The 18,954-nt window shown below is 44.3% G+C and overlaps 1 protein-coding gene across 4 annotated transcripts in view; it reads left to right on the top strand.

The window, feature by feature from the left end:
* minar1 (membrane integral NOTCH2 associated receptor 1) overlaps positions 1–18,954 on the top strand; it is a 203,766-nt gene that overhangs the window by 170,457 nt on the left and 14,355 nt on the right. For 2 of the 4 annotated variants that reach the window (XM_039794949.1, XM_039794950.1), the window contains one exon: positions 10,322–10,585. In XM_039794949.1, coding sequence (XP_039650883.1) covers positions 10,322–10,585 — 264 coding nt within the window. Of the gene's footprint in view, positions 1–10,321; positions 10,660–15,983; positions 16,027–18,954 lie in introns of those variants that run through there. The other 2 variants (XM_039794952.1, XM_039794951.1) reach the window with 2 other exon arrangements.

The raw sequence follows: 18,954 nt of genomic DNA on the forward strand, positions 1-18,954 counted from the left end.
ATAAAAAAAGATTTCCCAACATACAGAACACTGACTCTCCCACCCTGCTTCATACCTCCCAACCAGATCAATGACCAGCAAGAATCTAGGTCCCCCCCTTGCCCCACCCAAACCCTTCTCCTTGTCCACATCATCCCTTCCATACTCATCCGCACTTCCCTTTCAACCTGATCTCACAGAATTCCGTGAAATAAACACGGGCCCTTGACTCAAAATCCGTGGCAGTTTCACGGAATTGCAACAAAATCTGTGAAACTGCCACGGAATAATTCCGTTAAATGAACACGGATCGCCGAAAAAGAAACACGGGCTTACGTGACACGCGAAAAAAACGAACCCATGTTTCTGTTTAAAACCCTAATAACCCCAATAACAGATAAAAATAAAGTGCCAACCATTGTGTACCAAGTGCTATAACAGCCACTGATAGAATACGCTCCAGGGATATCCCATAGCCAAGTGGCTGAATATAGCAAATACAATTATAAGACTACAAATTCAGAAGAATTTAGAGAGAAACTCCAACTATTATTAACTGGTAACCTGTTACGCAGTAGAGGATCCAAAAATAAACGTACGAACCCCTCCAAGAATGTATACAAAAAGCTAAATAAAATGATTCTACAGAGTATGCTGCATATAGCTGAACTACAGTACCTTTAATGTGATATATCAATCACCATCTCCAAGATTGTAAACATTAGCTCGCAGCTAGGGAAAGCAACAGCAACAGAACAAAAACATCAACCCATCATCATTAATAAATAAAGGAAAAAAGAAGGCAGGTCTAACAACATAAAGTGTCCGAGTGCATTACGGACTCAGTTTACTGGGTCTCCGGCCCAGCATCTTCAGTGTTTCGCCCCTCAAAAGTTATGGAATGTTATCCACTGGGCCCCAGACCTTTAGCCTGCTAGTTAGCTGCTATTTAGCCCAAAAAATAGCTGGGGGCTCACCTGCTATGTATTGTCTCAATTCAGTCCCGGCACAGGGTCCATAACCCGCAGTAAAGCAGAGTAGACCTGCCCCGGAAAAAAAGCTAGTCAACACAGCTAGTGCAGCCAGCCGTCAGCCGAGGTGAAGCCCGTTAGTCGGCCTCCATGTTTGGACTCTGCTGGTAGTTAGCCGGGCGAGGCTAGCTTCTGCTTAGCTCCGTTTGGCAGCGTAATCTGTAGGTGGGCCGGGAACAGGAGAGACGGTCTGAGCAGGCACGGCGTTACTTTTCAACAGGCCCACCCAAAACTTTTCTTCAAAAAACATTAATTAATTAACATTATAATTTGGTGAACCCCACCCCAGGATGCTAGCGTGGTTAGCGTGGTTAGCGTGACCAGCGCGGTTAGCGCGACCAGCGCTGGGGCCTCTGTCTCTGACTCGCGAGTGGATGATATGAGCCCTGTGGATCTTCCGTGGATGAGCCCGCAACTCAACCAGTGCTAAAGTATCCGGTCGCTTCTCCTGCTTTAGGGAGTTTAATTGTGTAGGACCACCAGAGGATAACAGTAAGGTATGTGAAGGCTACTCGATCTGCCTGTATTGTATTATGTCGTTATATGAGATATATGGATTAAAATAATCGATTCATAACTCGCTACAGAGCTGCAGGCGCAATTCTATTTCTATAACAGCTTGTTACTGTTGTCAAGTGGTTTTTCCCTCATGGTTTTCTCTTGTTGTGGCCAATAATGCTTTAGGGCTTGTTAATGCGATTTATTTATTGTTGTTAATGCGATTTATTTATTGTTGTTAAACTTGTTTATAACATGAATCATCACACTAAAGTAAGGAAATAACTTGAGTCGTGTTTTACATGACAGATGACGACGTCATTAAAGAAGTTCGTGGCTAAGTATTGATTGAAACTGTCGGGAAGTGTTGTTGATCTGTACTGTTGAAAACTTAAAACAATTGAACAGAATTGTGAAATATTCGGCCTCATGTTATACGAGCAGAACTAAACTGTGTTTTGGGGAAATATTAGATTCCTGAACACTTTTACAGTGTATAGGCCTTAGGTTAGGAGATATGCGCTATAGCACAGCCAGGTATGGTGCGTAATGGAGATTCTTTTGGTCAGAACCAAGGAGAGCGATCGTGGATAGGTCCGTCCTTCGCACCGAAACTTTTTACAATGCAACAACATATTTAAATAGCATCAAGCTATTACAATCTTTATTATGTAAGCACATATAATATATATAATATAACAGTATATTAGTCAGTCATTTGTATTAGGTTAAACAGTGATTTGATAACGTTTTTAATTTAAGGCCCACCCACAATTGGTCTGGCCCATCCAAAACTGGAATCCTGGCGCCGTGCCTGGGTCTGAGGCCTAGGTTGTATAGCGTTGACATGGCGTCACTGTACTTAGCTCGTTGCTCCGGTGTGTAGTCTTCGTAAATGTGTACCGGCGACCCTCGGTATTGGAGATCGCCTCGTCTTTTGCGGGCCTCCCGTACAATCATCTCCTTTATCTGGAACCGATGGAGACGAATAATTACCGGCAGCGGCCGCAACCCCGGTTGTGGCTTAGCAGTAAGCGCTCGATGCGCTCGATCTAGTTCAGGCGGTGAAGAGAGGGTCTGTTAGCCGAGCAATTCGACGAGGAGGTCTGCAAAGAAGTTTGTAGGCCACGGACCTTCAATAGATTCAGGGAGTCCGATTATTCTGATGTTGTTTCTACGGCTGCGGCTTTCAAGGTCTAATGTCTTCACCCTTAGCCTAGCGTTGCTCTCGGCTAATGCCGCACACCTGTCCTCCAGAGCCTGAATCCGCTGGTCCTGCAGTTCTGCTCTGGATTCCAAAGAGTCAATCCGTTGACTGTGCTGCGTCACCGCAGCCTGTGTGCGGTCCAATTTTGCCTCTAGAGCCGCAAAAGTGGTTTTGAAATCGGCGGAGATGCTAGCTCTATGGTCTTCCAGTAAGCTAGCGATGCTAGCTGCACAGGTGTTTTTGCATGCGGCTGAAGCTTCTCCTTCGGTGCCTTTTTTTACGTTTTTCCCGGATTTTGACATCGTGCCAGCTTATAATAAGTTAATGAAGTACACTATGTTGTTTCAGACTGTTGGGGTTAATGAAAAAGTAAATTTTCGAAATAAAGTTGTGGGAACACGAGACCACCCTGCCGTTCACATGTTCGCCCCATCTCCCTAATTCTTAAGAAGGGGAAAGATCCCCTACTTTGCGGCAGCTATAGACCAATCTCACTTCTCAGTGTGGACCTCAAAATTCTCTCAAAGGTTCTTGCACTCCATCTTCAACGGGTGATGCCCTCCATTATCTCACTAGATCAGACAGGGTTCATGCCTGGCTGACAGTCTTCCCACAACACTAGACGCCTACTTTATATCATCCAATCGTCGAGTAATGATACAATGGAAATCGTGGTGTCCCTCGATGCCGAAAAGGCCTTTCGACAGGGTCGAGTAGGGGTACCTGTACGAGGCAATGGACAAGTTTGGCCTGGGTGACAATTTTATCCTCTCGGTCAGATTGTTATATTCATCCCCGTTGGCTTCAGTTCAAACTAACGAGACGTTGTCACCTCTTTTTCTCACTCCGGAGAGGTACCAGGCAGGGCTGCCATCGTGATAGAACCTCTGGCCGTTTGGCTTCGCTCGGAGGAAGGTTTCAAAAGGCATCACATGGTCTGGCACAACTCACAAAGTCTCACTGTATGTGGAAGACCTGCTCCTGTACATCTCTAACCCAGCCCTCTCACTCCCTGTGATTTTAAACATTCTGGAACGGTTCGGTGCGTATTCCAGCTACAAGCTCAACTATCAGAAAAGCAAGCTCCTACCGATAAATTCTCTGGATGCTGCTCCCTCGCTCTTTATCGTCATTTAAAGACGGATTTTGCTACTTGGGTTTTTTTATTACAACGGCCATATCCGTATCCATGTTCCGCAAAAACTTCTCACCTCTGGTCAATCAACATGCTGCAGCTACAGCTTCAGTTGCTAGAGAAATGGAGTTTGTCACTTGCAAATTTAAGTACAGTATCAAAAACAGAATGATTTCTTAGCACACTCTTTAACTGCTTGCCTTTTATAGAATTAACATTCAACTGGCCATTCAATTAGGTTACCAAAAATAGAAGTTGCGCTGAATATGGCCCTGAACATGGCTGTAAATAGGCTAATTGAAACGTATCATCTTCATCATATTGCACTTTGTGGTGACGTTTGAGATGCTGGTAAAGATTTGTGGTGTTACCTTGCGGTGCTGCAACGAGGGCAAAGCATGCCTTGCAAATCACATCAGACTGACCCTCGTCGTCTTGCACACCACCGAATGCGACCCTTTTTTTTGGAACAAGTTCGGTTTGAGACCCGGTTTGAGTGGTTGGCTGATTCTCGTCACTAGTACCTGGGTTTTCATCCATATCCATTTGGTTTATTTCCGAAATTCCGCATTCGCTCGACGAGTGAAACACGTGACTAAAAGGCGCTTTGTCATTGGCTGAGGGCGAAGCCCCGAACTGACGAGTGAAACACGTGACTAAAAGTCGCTTTGTCATTGGCTGAGGGTGAAGCCCTGAACTTTGTGAGCGCTGTCCTACCAAAATAAAGGCCGAAAATGCCCCAAAAGAAATTAAGATGGTTGTCCTCCCCAAATTCCTTTATCTTTTCGAGCACATCCCTGTACTTATCGTTAAATATTTTTTCGACAAGCTGGACAGGGCTATATCTAAATTTCTATGGGGCAGCAAACTTGCTAGGATCCGAAAGGCAATATTACAGTCTCCGGAGGCTGAGGGGGGTCTTGCGCTCCCTAACTTCAGGCGATACTACTGGGCAGCTAACTTGCAAAAACTCCTGTACTGGATGAGCGACAACTGCACCTCTATACCTGTCTGGGTACATTTGGAAAAGGCGGGATCGCGCCTTCTGCTGTGGTCAGTCCTCTGCTGTCAGCTCCCTCTGCCTTTAACATCTGTGAGCGCATGCCCGATTGTATCCTTCTCGCTCAAGATCTGGAGTCAAGTTAGGAAACTTTGGCTTACAGGGCACTTCCGTCTTGACCCTACTGCTTAAAAACTATGTCTTTACACCTTCAAGTTCAGACCTTGCATTTAGGACCTGGCACAGTAATGGTGTCGTCAGTGTCAAAGACCTGTACAAAGATGGCATATTTGCGTCCTTCACAGGGCTCGCTTGCCTTTATGGTTTGCCAAAGTCACACCTCTTTCATTTTTTCCAGATTAGGGACTTTGTCAAGAAGACGTTCCCCCACTTTCCAAACTGCCCCCTCGAAACCCTGACTGATTCCCTCCTGGCGACAGACTCGAACTGAAAGAAAGTGTTTCTGTATTGTACGATTTTTTATGCTCATCCTCTGCGAGCCCTCTTACTTTGACAAAAGCTGCATGGGAGAGTGATCTGAACAGGACTATTACGGACCCACAATGGGACCTTGCTTTGGCTATGGTTCATTCTTCCTCCATATATGCTCGTCATGGCTTAATCCAATGCAAGGTCCTTCATAAAGTCCACTATACAAACGCAAAATTGTCCAAAATATACTCCACTCCACACGCCTGTAACAGGTGTTACCAATCTCCTGCCAACCATACTCATATGTTCTGGTCTTGCCCTAAATTAACTACTTTTTGGATGAGTATTTTTGACACCATGAGCAGAGCCTATGATCGCATTATCCCCCCTAACCCTTTGTTAGCCATTTTCGGCATTTCCTCTGACGCTGACCTCCCTGTTGCACTAAGGCGGGCCCTGGCGTTTACATCTCTGCTAGCCCAGAGACTGATCTTCCTCAACTGGAGGCTCTCCCGCCCTCCTACACACGACCGTTGGATTAAAGAGGTGCTCGACAATTTGAAGCTTGAGAAGCTTAGATCTTCTCTGAAAGGCTCTATCTCGACATTCCTAGAGGCATGGAACCCTTTCCTAGAACTCGTTGACTCCCTCATACCTCGCTTCATACCACGTTCGTAGAGCAGTGAAGGAGACGAAACAGCGCTACGGTAAGAAGCTGGAATTACAACTTCAGCAATATGACTCCAGAGGCCTGTGGCAGGGACTACATACCATCACGGACTATGAAGTAGAGTTTCGATTCTCTGCCCGAGCCCGAGCCCGACCCGAGCCCGGCCCGACTTCGGGCCGGGCCGTTATTTTCCGCCACTATCCTCGGGCCGGGCCGGGCCGGGCCGGACCCTTGATCAAGCATTTGTGTTTTTTTTTATCATTACTTTAGCCTAATTGGGTGGGAGAAAGCTATGCCATAATCAGAACTATTATCTATTTTAGGCCAAAGTAACAAATGTGTCCAAAAAGTTACACAAGTTGGACTACAGTTACAAAATGCAACATGTGTCATGCGCGGAGTCTCCTCCTCTCGCACACATCACACCGGGGCTGCGGGCTGTATTGTGGAGCTTAAGTGCAACATGGAGCTTGAGGATGTAAAGAAAAAAATTAAAACGGGAGAATTACCTTTGAGCAAGTTTGGAGGAAAGTCGGAGGTATGGAGCCATTTTAAACAAGTCGTGGGCAGTGACAACATATGTGTCGGCTTTGTTGAGTGCATTAAGTGCGGCACGCTGTTCGCCTATGACAGCTGATAAAACGGAGAAGTGGATGATGAAGAGACACATGAAGCAGGCTCCCGTTTGATAGTCAGCCTTGAACGTCCTCTTTTGTTAGTTCTCCAAGCATAGGCTACCCCTGAGGGCTAGGCAAGCGGGCAAGCCCTCACAGAGAAATACATTGAGTTTTTACGTTTCTTCATTCAGATCCATTTGCGATCCGTTCCATTCTGAATAAACAAACAGCGCAGTTTACATGCTTCGCTCCTGTTGCATTATTCATTAAGATCATTTTAAACAGATTTCTGCAGTTCAAACAACTCTGAATTGTAGTTGAGAACGTCAGTTATAACGGCCCACGGATTAAAAAAAGGGTCGGGTTGAAATCGGGCTCGGGCTCATAATTCCAGTTAATGTGTCGGGCCGGGCTGGGCTCGGACACAACGTGCACGGTCTCGGGCAGGGTCGGGCTTGATTTTTTGGGCCCGAACGAAGCTCTACTATGAAGACACTAGTACATCTATGGTGAATGCTTTTGTAACTTTTATGCATGCTTTGAGGCCGACAGACGACAAGCCGGCATTACCTCTCGGCAGAGAGGAGGGGGCGTTTACCGTGATGGAGCATGACATTCAGAAGTGTAAACATCAGGGAGGCAGCTGGACCAGATGGTATTACTGGCTGTGTCCTTAAAGCCTGTGCTGACCAACTAGCACCTGTATTCACGGTAATATTCAACCTCTCCCTCTCACAGTCTATTATTCCCAACTGCTTTAAACAGTCAATCATAGTCCCTGTTTTAAAGAAAGCCCTGCCTAGCTGTTTAAATGACTACCGCCCCACAGCCCTTACACCTGTGGTGAAGTGTTGTGAGAAGATGAATAAAAGATTCATCACATCCCCCTTACCTGCCATCCTAGCCGCCTTGCTATTCCCATATCGACCCAACAGATCCACAGACGACGCTATAGCCTACATGCTCCAAAAAATGCTAGCCCACTTAGACACCAAATGCGGAAATTATGTTAGACTGCTGTTTGTGGACTATAGCTCAGCATTTAATACAATAACCAGGTTTAAATAAACTAAAGAGCCGATTCTGGACTTCAGAATCAGCGGTGCTCAGCTAGAGAGGGTTGACAGCTATAAATATCTTGTGGTTCACATCACTCAGGACCTAACATGGTCGCTCCACATCACCTCCCTAGTGAAGAAGGCCCATCAGTGTCTCTACAATCTCAGATGCCTAAGAGACTTTAAGCTCCCCCTCAGGGTGCTCAGGAACATTTACACCTGCACCATAGAGAGCATTCTGTCTGGGAGCATCAACACCTGGATGGGCATCAGCACCCAAAAAGACTACTTGGCCCTTAAGAGGATGGTCCGCTCGGCTGAGCGAATCATCAGAGCTCCTCTCCCGAATATGCAGGACATTTACACCAGGCGCTGCAAGGTTAAGGCCACAAAAATTCTCAAGGAACCCAGTCACCCCAGTAACTCACTGTTCTCTCTACTGCTATTAGGGAGGTGTTATGGCTGCCTGAGAACAAACTCAGAGAGGATAAGGAGGAGCTTCTCTCAGGCTGTTCAATGAGAACTGTGGCTAGACCCTCCACCCACCACCTCATTTTCTTAATTTTCTTCTGTTTTGACCAGGTTCCAAAAAAGGCATCTTCTTTGGCAAGCTAGCAGCTAGTCATTTTTTTCCTGGAGAACCACTCCATTTAAAAGCTGCAGTTAATCTTTACCAGAGGTTTGGTGTGTAACAGCATCCTGCGGCTGCTGGGCACCGAGGTGTTTTAATCTCAAGTTTTTCTTTCAAGAGGCAGACTTTCGAATTTGTGCTGTAGAAGATATCAACTTTCTTCATGGTGACCACCATTACTGTCTTCTTTAAAAGCCTTTATTTGTATAAAGGTTTGCACTGTAGCAATTTACTGTCTCTCCCCAGGCATTTACATCAGCGGTCTGATGATATTAAACATTTTAAAAGGGTGATAGAATGATTATATAGGGTATTTTACACTGTTCCTTAAGGTCTCCTAATGTGGTATGTAACATTGGTTGGGCTGAAAATGGCCCAGGTGCTATTTTCTTTTTTGCCCTTATGCATCCCTGTGTAATGGCTCTATTTGGAACGACAGCTTTTCTTCCAAATATGGTATGCTCAAGAATATTTAGATTCAGGTAGGTTTCCAAATATCAAAAGGTTAGTCAGAGGTACGTTGTCAGGGATGGTTCAATTAATTTGGTTAGGAGGTTGGTTAGAACGTTATAAATGGTTTCAGTCATTTAGAGGCTGGGAGCGAGCTGTGGTTCCCAAACTGGGGAACGGGACGTCTTCAATGGGTCATTAGAAAAATTGCAAGGGTCACAAGAAGATTCAAATTTGAAGTCATTTTTGGCCTCAACTCACCCTGTACTCACCATACATAAAACAACAATGAGAATAGGGTAATGTATGGCGGTTAAGGAGGTCTCACCTAAATAACACAAAAATCACTTACTTAGTTTGATTGGTTGAGCAAATCCCCCATACACACACATTAGAGACGCAAGCTGATTGGTTGAGCGAATCCCCATACACACACATTAGATAAGCGATAGCAGGGCTTATATTTCAGACACACACACACACACACACACACACTGCTGCCCTGCGCACAGCGCCCACACACAAACACAGACCCACACACACTGACACACACACACACCGCTGCACAGCGCACACACACAAACACAGACACTCTGTTACATGCCCAGACATGCCCAGGCAAGAGCTGCAGCGACTAAAACAGCCGAGACAAAATAAAAAAACTTTCGACACTTTCATTATAACTAGTGTTGTTCTAACCTTACTCTTGCGACATAAAAAAACCTCCACCAAAGAATTACAACTCACCTTTTTAGCTAGTAAGCGTGGGGAGAGGAGAGTGAACCCCTGCAAGCCTGTCCTCTGCCAGTGCCTCTGCCAGTGCCTCTGCAGCGCTGCGTTAGATCCACAACTCCCTCTCGTCCGATATACTCGTTCTGAACACTTTTCTCTGGGCCAGTAGGCTATTCCGTTGTACAGTCTGCAACACTGCATTTACGACCGTGGTTCATTTTCAATATCCTTGCAAAACCTCCAAACTTTCTTCTTTTCTAAAGTACACTGCGCAGCTCGTGTGTGAGATCCTGACAGAGCTCCAGCTCAGCGGGTCTGTGAGACATTGTCTTACCAAATTTGCAATTAGCCATCAATTTTCATAAAACGGCCCATATTTGAGCTTTACATCTCAGATCAAAATCTCAGAAGTGAATTTTGTAATGGAATAGCAGAGATCTGCACGACCTAGATTTAGAAGACTAACTGATCTCAGATCAGTTAGTGGCCTATGTAAATTTTGGGGCGTTACAAAGATAGAAGGTTGAGCCAAATGAGGATGATTTGAGAAGTTGACGTCAACTTTCAGCTTCGTTCAGATTCGCCCGTTTTCAGAGGCAGTTTCAAATTGTGAGATTTGCAGAGGAAAGAGGTGTCAATGGGATTTTGAGGTTCTATGTGTGTCCTATTTACCCATCGAACTGTCATTATTCAACTATGACAGGGTAAAATCGGTTGTGCATTCTATCACCCCTTTAAAAATAAACCCTTTGCTCTGTAATATATCCTGTGCTTTTTTTTTTTATAAAGCAGAGGTTAGAAAAGTTGAAAAAAAGTGCACTGGTGGAAATTTCCCTGATGACCTTTCTTTTCTCTAATCCTCTCTCTCTCTCAATTTCCAGGCAGAACGAGAGCGTCAATACGGGCTACCTCAAGCCCACCGCCTCCCTAAACCACCGAAGGAGTCCTACTTGAGGGAATTAGTTTTCTCACCACACCTCTTCACTCCCTCCAATAAGGCCCATGTGAAAGGCAGCCCCCTGTACACCGACCTGAGGCTCACCAGCCTGTCAGATGGCAAGCGCGTCCAACCATCCTGGACCATCAAGGAGTATAAACGCAACTCAGAAGAGAAGGGAAAGCAGCTCACAGCCCTGGACCTGCAGGTACCAGACTCCCATCAAAATCACAGGAGGGCTGTAGGGGAGCGAACTAAGCATAGCTGCCCTGCAACTTTTTTGTAGGTATTTTATACCATTTTCCTGTGATTGTAATGTGCATTCCTATTGGCTTCTACTTATGGGGCGGATTATTAAGAGGCTTCTTTAAGCTTTTAGTGGAACCCTGATGAGGTCCCGTCAGAGATGTAATGAAACTTACTAGAAGAATTGAACTGCATACATTCACAATTTTTCAAGTCGGTCTTAAAACAATACTCAGGTGCCCATATAAACCTTCATACCTGTCAAGTTTTGGATTTGAAAATAAGGGAAATTTTCCGGTGCCCACTGCAAGCAGTCCCACCACCCCAACCAAGCTCCAGTATCCCTTACATTTTAAGACAGGTGTACAAGAAAGCTAAAATCACCAGTTGATGCAGAATGCTGAAAACATTTACAATTTATAACATTGCTTGTCTTTACATTTTATTTTCATTCCACACATTCTTTTCATTTCATATTGCTTTTCTTTTACAGTTTTTCTTTTCATTTCACATAACTTTTCTTTATTCTTTTAGTGAGTTATTATACAAATTTGTTTTGGAAGGAGTGTATTTGTACTATCGCAGTGTATTTCTACTATCGCAGATAGTTCTGTTGTCTAACGTCATCCTATTCTCTGTAACAATCTTTCGTACCATGCTAAACACCCTTTCTGAACTTGCATTGCTATGGGGAATGCATAGTAAAGCCTTTTTTTTTTACTCCGCTCGGGCCCGGGGTATTATTATTTTTTAATAATGCAGGTTAAAATACGGGAGATTTACGGGAAAATACTAATACGGGAGGACAGCGGGAAAGAAGAGTAAAATAAGGGACTTTCCCGGCCAAAACGGGATACTTGACAGGTATGAACATTGAAACAGGTTTTGCTGTTATCATTCAATTTAAACTGGCTTTAAGATCCCTTCCTAATGTGCTTTTAATGTAAGTCGTAAGGGACAAAATCCACAGTTCTCGTTTTGCGCAAAAATGTATTCCAAAGTACATCTGAAGTTAATACTGTATGGGGCTTCACCAGTTTGAATTTGTCAAATCAAGTGGGTATCTTTCAAAGTTCCTGTTAATTATTTTTTTTTAAATCTTCTCTTTGTTTTTCTCGAGACTACAGCAAGCCAAACCTGTGTCAATGTTTATATGGGCACCTGACTATTGTTTTAGTAAATACTTCCCAAAATGTAAACCTTATCTTTAAAGCTGTGGTAGGCAATTTAGTTTTGGCATTATTGGGCAAAAATCCATTATAACCTTACAGCATGTAGTTTGGTGTCTCCTACTTTGGATGGCAGCAGCCTGCTACAAGGACCAGAGAATGAAGCTGCCTACTGCACCATTTTTATGAGGACGTGGCAGAGGTGGTGTGAGAGGAAACGGTAGTTTAGCCTTTTGCTAACCGTAGCTCATGGCTGCAGCTAATTCAAGGTCATTTTTACAGAAACTAACTAGTAAGGGTGTCACGATTTCGACTTTAAATCGAAATCCACCGAAATTAAGTCGCAATCTCGAATTTTGAATAAAAAAATGGAATCGTCGATGCTGCCAACGCCCCCATGTCACGTCCGGTCGGCTTGCCAAGCGGAAAAAAAACCATAGAAAAAAACTGAGGTAGTCCATTTCCTGATTGATTCTACCACCACTCCAGTGGAGGCACTAATGAGCTAGATTACTATACACACAGTAGCAGAAGAAGACCAGCTACACACAACGGAGCATACACAGATTGCACTCAGTTTGAGCGAAGCGCTGCCGGCACGAAAGAGGTAAAAAAACAGGAGTGAGTTGGTTCATTCTCCCGGTTCAGTGACACTACTCGGGTTAATTAACCGGCTCTTCGGTCAGTTCGTCAGCACTAGTGTTGAAGTGCTGCAAGTCAGTCAACCTCCTCTAATTTAGCTACAGCCAGTCAAAAGATAGCATGGCAACTGCAGATGCAGGAGACCCATTGGCAGAACTTGAAACCACTCCTCTTTCACTGAAGTCGCCACTGTGGAATTATTTTGGATTTCCAGTGAGTTATGTTGACAACGTTTGCGTTGTTTACAAAAAAGCCAGTTTGCAAGCTCTGCTATGTACCATATTCTTCCACTGGCAGCACGACTAACATGTCAGTTAATCTTTGGTATATGTTCAACTGTTCGCAAATAGTTTAAGACACTTCATTATTCAGAGAAGACTATGGACATGGCTGTTTTGTTGTGAACTTGAATGTCATCTTCTGTGAAGAAGACTGCAGTTACAAAAGAGAACCTAGATGGCAGGTTATAGATATTAGTTATTGTTACATTATGTTGTTAATGTTTTAAATTTGACAATGTAGTGTGGTACATTGCGAACAAAGGTCAGATATTATATTGCATAAAAGTCTAGTCTAAAAATGGCATAACAACCTGTGCTTTAAAAAAAAATAATGTAAAAATCGAGAATCAAATCGAACCGTGACCTTAGAATCGAAAATGTAATCGAATCGAGGGTTTGGAGAATCGTGACACCCCTACTAACTAGAGTCCACAGTTTGTCATCTCAAAGGGATTCTCATAGAATTGCCACTATAAAACGGCATTAGGATGAAACAGGTTACTGTATGTCAATTGTCTGATGGTAGGTGCTGGACAGAAAGGTGAGAGGGAGAGCTGTCAAGTCCAAAAACAAAAGAGAGAGAGAGAGAGAGAGAGAGAGAGAAAAAGAGAAGAGCGCCACAATCAGCTGTTTATCAGCAAAGGGATAGTCAATGAGACACAATGGAATTTGAAATGGCGATTGCCAGTCAAATCAGCATCCTTAGATCGAATTGTGGTCACCACTACATATTTTCTTGCCTTTTTTTTGCCTTTTCTTTTTCTTGTCTTGTTGTTTGTTTTGGTAGTTGTGGTGTTTGGTGTAGCTTCATAATCTGCCTTACAATTGGCAGTCCTTTCACAAACTTGTCCATGATTTGCTAGCAGTGCAGCAGAACCATGCATTATTTATTTATAAATATATCCCTGTTATACCCCCTGCCCACCAGTTTGGGAACCAGTGGGCTTCAAATGAGCTTCCATCTACTGTATCTACTGACAGTAGGAAAAGACTTTTAGAAAATATCTTTTCTGTTTCTGCTGAAAGTTGTCTTGTGGTCTGGCTGTCTGTATCAGATGCAGTGCAAATGTGTGCATCAAAACCCCCCTATTTTGATATCAAATTCAATCAAAATCTCTTAATCTCTCACTTAAAAAAGATTCTTACAACATGGCATTTCTGGGTCTCATTTTGTCCTTTTTATTAGCACGTTAAAACCAGGGTTCTAAATTAGCACCTTTTACCAGCCAAATGCTGGTGAAATATGCAAGTGGCTGGTAGATTTGCTTCACTCACCAGCCAAAAAACCCAATGGTAATCTATTGAATGGCTGGTAATATTTGAACATTCATTAGCCATTTGGCTGGTAGACGAAAATGTTAATTTTGAAGCCTGGTTAAAACTAACAACCAGGCTTTTTTTTTTTTTTTTTTACTAAATGTTGCAAGTTGATCACACAAAGATACACACCTGTCACAAAATCGGGAAACTCCCACCCCTGCAAAACACAGATGAGGAGAGAGCTGAGACCTGTACTATGAAGCAAGATTTGGCTTCAGGTTCAACCCAGGGTTTTGAGTATCAGGACGCTCTGGAGCAGGTTATGTTGGAGACTAGAGATCAACCGGTGAAAAAGCACCACCTACTGACCAATCAATACTCGATTGATAACGGTGTCACCGTTCTTAGAAGGTGGAGCTCAGTGCGCGGAGAGAGAGAGAGAGAGAGAGGTGCGCTCATAAAAGTTCAAACATTTAGAGACCGACAACCCCATTAACATTCCCTGATGGGTATTTGTATGAAAGATATAGATTTTCAGCGTAGGGAATTACGTATAGGCTATTTGTCGGCTTCTTGAGCCGTGTGTTGCAAATGCACACATCGGTTTGAATTATGTTTTTATATTTTTTATTTGCTCCCATGATTACCATCGCCAGGGTTGCAACTGAAATTTTAGGCTAAAGCAACGACAGTTTATGGAAAGCACAAGTGTAATTATGGTCAGATATTGTGCCTGACTGATGGGGAAGTGAAATTTATAAGCGTTGTGATTTACGCATAACAGTGTTGGCCTATTTTAGGAAGCAGCAACTGTATTGCGATTTGCCTGTAAAATCGTGTCTGTGTTCTTCACATTTATGTAGAATTATAGTTTGCTCTTCTTATGTAAAACATGCGGGCGGCTCTGGTAGATGTTTGCGATTGGTCACGCTGTGCAAACACTGCCTCTTTCATTATGTGCGTTGCTGGATTGGGAAACCCTGGGTTGATTGAACTAGTTGTGAACCACCGTCGTGACACAGTTTATTGTATTGTTAGGTTAGGTGAAGCCGGGTAACTGAAATAAATCCAGGGCATGTTGATCTTGATACATAGTACAGGCCTCAGGCAGTGATCCATGATTAAATACAAATAAATAAAAAAATAAACTAAACAAGGAGTCCAAAAGCAGGTAGGCAATAGAGGCAAATCTAAAAGAAAACCAGAGGCACAGAAACACCAGGAAACTAATCAGTGGTGCACAGAGAACAACTTAGTGTTAATCATTGACTTTAGAAAAAAGAAAAAAACTGCCCGGGGACACACTGAGGTGACACCGACTTGAGCAACGTAATACGTCTTCATAACAGCAGGCGGCACTACTCTGTATTGTTGCCCAAGAAATGAAAACCGGCAGCTGATTGGACGAACGTGTCACATGGGTTTGTTTTCTCCGGAAATTCAAAGCCAGACTGTCATGGCGGCCGTTCAGAATACGATCTCATATTGTACTAAAATAGTTCACTGAAACATGTTTCTGAAAACATTTTAAGCGAGAAATAGGCCATGCAGTTCCTGAATCTTTCAGCTCAACAAAGGTCAGTTTAAAAGATTTTCGTCAGATTTTGAGAGACTCTAGTCACCTCATTCCGCTCCCCATTTCCAGGTGAGTCCCGACTGCCCTGCCGCCAACTGAACATGTCAGGTCAGCGAAAATGAACGCCGACAGCCCCCCTTAATGAGGAGGGCACGGGACACACTGAACAGATTCCAGTCACTGACTTCGCCAGACTGTCCAACGGCCGATTTTCGGCCCTGTGTGTCCACACCTTAAGACTGAAAGAGACATTCACCAAGGGACTGTACCTTTATGGGAGAGGTGTAGTGTTATACGAGCTCTGGGTTAACGTTGTGTGGCCGCTTCTGTTCTCACTCGCTGTACAGTGTGATATAATTATTGAAGTGCAGAGTAAAGCTGACTCGACACATCTCCGTCTCTTGTCTTCTCACTTATTGCACTCCACATTAGTGACCCTGATGCGAGTTGGATACAGTTGAAACAACGACGGTGGTGAAAATGCTGTTGTTGCTGCGGCGCCGGCTGCTGCTAGCGGCGTGGCTTATGTCGGTGCTATCTACGCGGCCACCATCAAGTTACCGGACTTTTGGCAGCACAAACCACGGCCGTGGTTTCAACACATCGAGGCCCAGTTCCAGCTGAGAGGAATAACACAGGACGTTACAAAGTATTTCCACGTGGTATCGGCCTTAGATGCCTTGACGACAGCCAGGGCTATGGCACTGTTAGAGGCTCCTCTGGCTAACAGCAAGTATGACACACTCAAAAAATTCCTGTTGAAACTCTTTGAACTGTCGGAGCTGGAGAAAGCAGACCGCCTGCTGTCCCTGAATGTTCTTGGCAACAGCAAGCCGTCCAAGTTAAAAGAGAGGATGCTGGCTGTGCTGGGCGCGGCGGATCCCTCATTCCTCTTCGCCCACATTTTCCTGCGGCAGCTTCCAGCACCCGTGCGCACCGCACTGGCCTGCTCCCCCAGAAAGACTCCCCAAGTCTAGGCTTGTACACTGGGACCTTTCACTCGGGCTAAAAACAATGACCTCGGTCTTATTGTCATTTAAATAGAGGACATTTTGAGCCAGCCACGCCTTCACCTCCTCTAAGCAAAGCAGGAGAGAGTTTAACACGGCTGGGTTATTTCTACTGATTGGCATGTAAATTTGAGTGTCATCCGCATAAAACTGAAATGATACATCATATTTCCTTAAAATAGTGCCCAAGGGCAGCATATAAAGAGAAAATAGAGAGGGAGCCAGAATGGAGCCCTGTGGAAGACCACAGGACAAAGGTGCCATAGAGCTGGAGAAGTTGCCCATCTTTACTGAGAACCTTCTATCAGTAAGGTAAGACTGGAACCAATTCAGAACTGAGGCTTTGAGGCCTACCCAGGTCTCAAGTCTAGCTAACAGAGTAGGGTGGTCAATGGTGTCAAAAGCTGCCGAAAGATCTAGGAGAACTAGAACAACAGTATCTCCAGAATCAGTAGAAATGTAAACGTCATTTAGCACTCGCAGGAGAGCGGACTCAGTGCTGTGTGCAGTCCTAAACCCAGATTGAAAAACCTCGAAGTTGGTCCAACACAATTTTCTCCAACAATTTAGAAACGAAAGGTAAGACTGAAATGGGCCGGTAATTATTTAAAACAAGAGGATCCAGTGAAGGCTTCTTGAGTAGGGGAGTGACCGTAGCCACTTTAAAATCGGCTGGAACAGAGCCCGTGTTAAGGCATTTGTTCATGAGAGATACCATACCTGGACCCACGGAGTCAATGATTAATTTGAGAAATCTCGGCTGAATGATATCATTAGGGCAAAATGAAGGTTTTAGTTTAATGCTCACATCCTTCAGTGTCTGGAGGTTGATAGGATCAAAAACCTCCCAAACGCCAGCAGCAATGGACATAATTGGGGGGAGAGTTAGACTAGAACTGACACTAAGTCTTAATTTAGTGATTTTGTTAGAAAATAATCTCTGGAAGTCTTCACATAGATCATCTGAGGCAACAGACAATTTAACAGGAGGATTTACAACAGACTGAATGACTGAAAACAGAACCTTTGGGTTAGAGTGATTAGATTCAATTAAATTCGAAAAGTATGCAGCTTTAGCTAACTTAGCAGCATTCTGATATGCTGTAAGAGAGTCTTTGAACATTTGGAAGGAGACAGTTAACCTATCCCGTTTCCATTTGCGTTCGGCCTTTCTACAAATTTGTCTTTGGTGGCGAGTGTCAGAGTTTTGCCAAAGAACAGATTTTGGTTTTGATTTGTAAGGCTTGAGAGGAGCAGTCACATTAGCTACCTTAATCCAGGCAGAGTTAAGGAGGCTAAGATGTTGATCTGCATCCAGGTCAGATAATGGTTGATCCAAGTGTAAATGTGAGCATAGTTCAGTAAAGCACAAGTCAAAGTTTGTGCTGAACTGAGGAGAGTAGCACCGCGACATAACAGGTGTGAAAATGGGTTGAGAGAGCTCCGGAAGAGGCAGTGAAAATAGAATGGGCTTGTGGTCAGAGAGCAGAAAATCAGAGAGTACAATATCAGTGACATCGATCCCATAGGATAGCACAAGGTCCAATGTGTGGCCCTGAGTGTGGGTAGAGTTTCTGACCCACTGCAATATATTAAAAGCATCCATTAGATCTAGAAATTCCTGCGACAAGGAATTTGAATGGCAGCAGACATGAATATTAAAATCGCCCACCAATGGGAAGCGATCATAATTTGTGGCGATATTGCCAATGAACTCGGTAAATTGCTGTATAAAATCCTTTGTGGAGTGTGGGGGGCGGCATACCACCCTTAGACAGACAGGGCCATTCCAGTCTAGGTGAAGCAGCTGGGATTCAAAACTGGGGAAGGCCGTTTCAGGGATCAGCCGGCAGCGTGAGGAGAAAGAGTTATTTAAAATAGTTATAATCCCACCCCCTCGTCCCCTCTGACGAGGTGAGTTAAAAAATGTACAATTTGCTGGGACCAGATCTGAGAAGGGAGTTAAGTCACCGACCTTTATCCAGGATTCTGTGATGAACATGAAATCCAAATTATGTGATGAATAGAAGTCATTTAATATAAAGGTCTTATTCACCACAGAACGGGCGTTTATTAGTGCCATCTTGGGTTGGCGAGTAGTCACGAAAGATGCAGGCGCTTTTCTGAATGAGCGCAGATTTCCGTGATTGACTCCGTTGCGCCGGGAGCAGGGTCCAACAATGCGGAAATCAGCCCGGGTGGTGTGACTCGGGTGCCGGGGAAAAACAGGACGAAGACAGCGGTGAACCGCATCATGCGGAAGCCAGGCAGCAGAGCATCGCCGAAACGAAGCGCCAGCTTGTAAATAAGCCTTCAGTTTCGTGATGTAACCTCCGCGGGTTCCTCGTTTCCTCCTTCGCTTTCTCCGCGGGGTGTTTAGTGGCCACCGGCAG

Source organism: Perca fluviatilis, chromosome 3 (assembly GCF_010015445.1).
Source record: "Perca fluviatilis chromosome 3, GENO_Pfluv_1.0, whole genome shotgun sequence".
In the NCBI taxonomy this organism is placed as follows: Eukaryota; Metazoa; Chordata; class Actinopteri; order Perciformes; family Percidae; genus Perca; species Perca fluviatilis.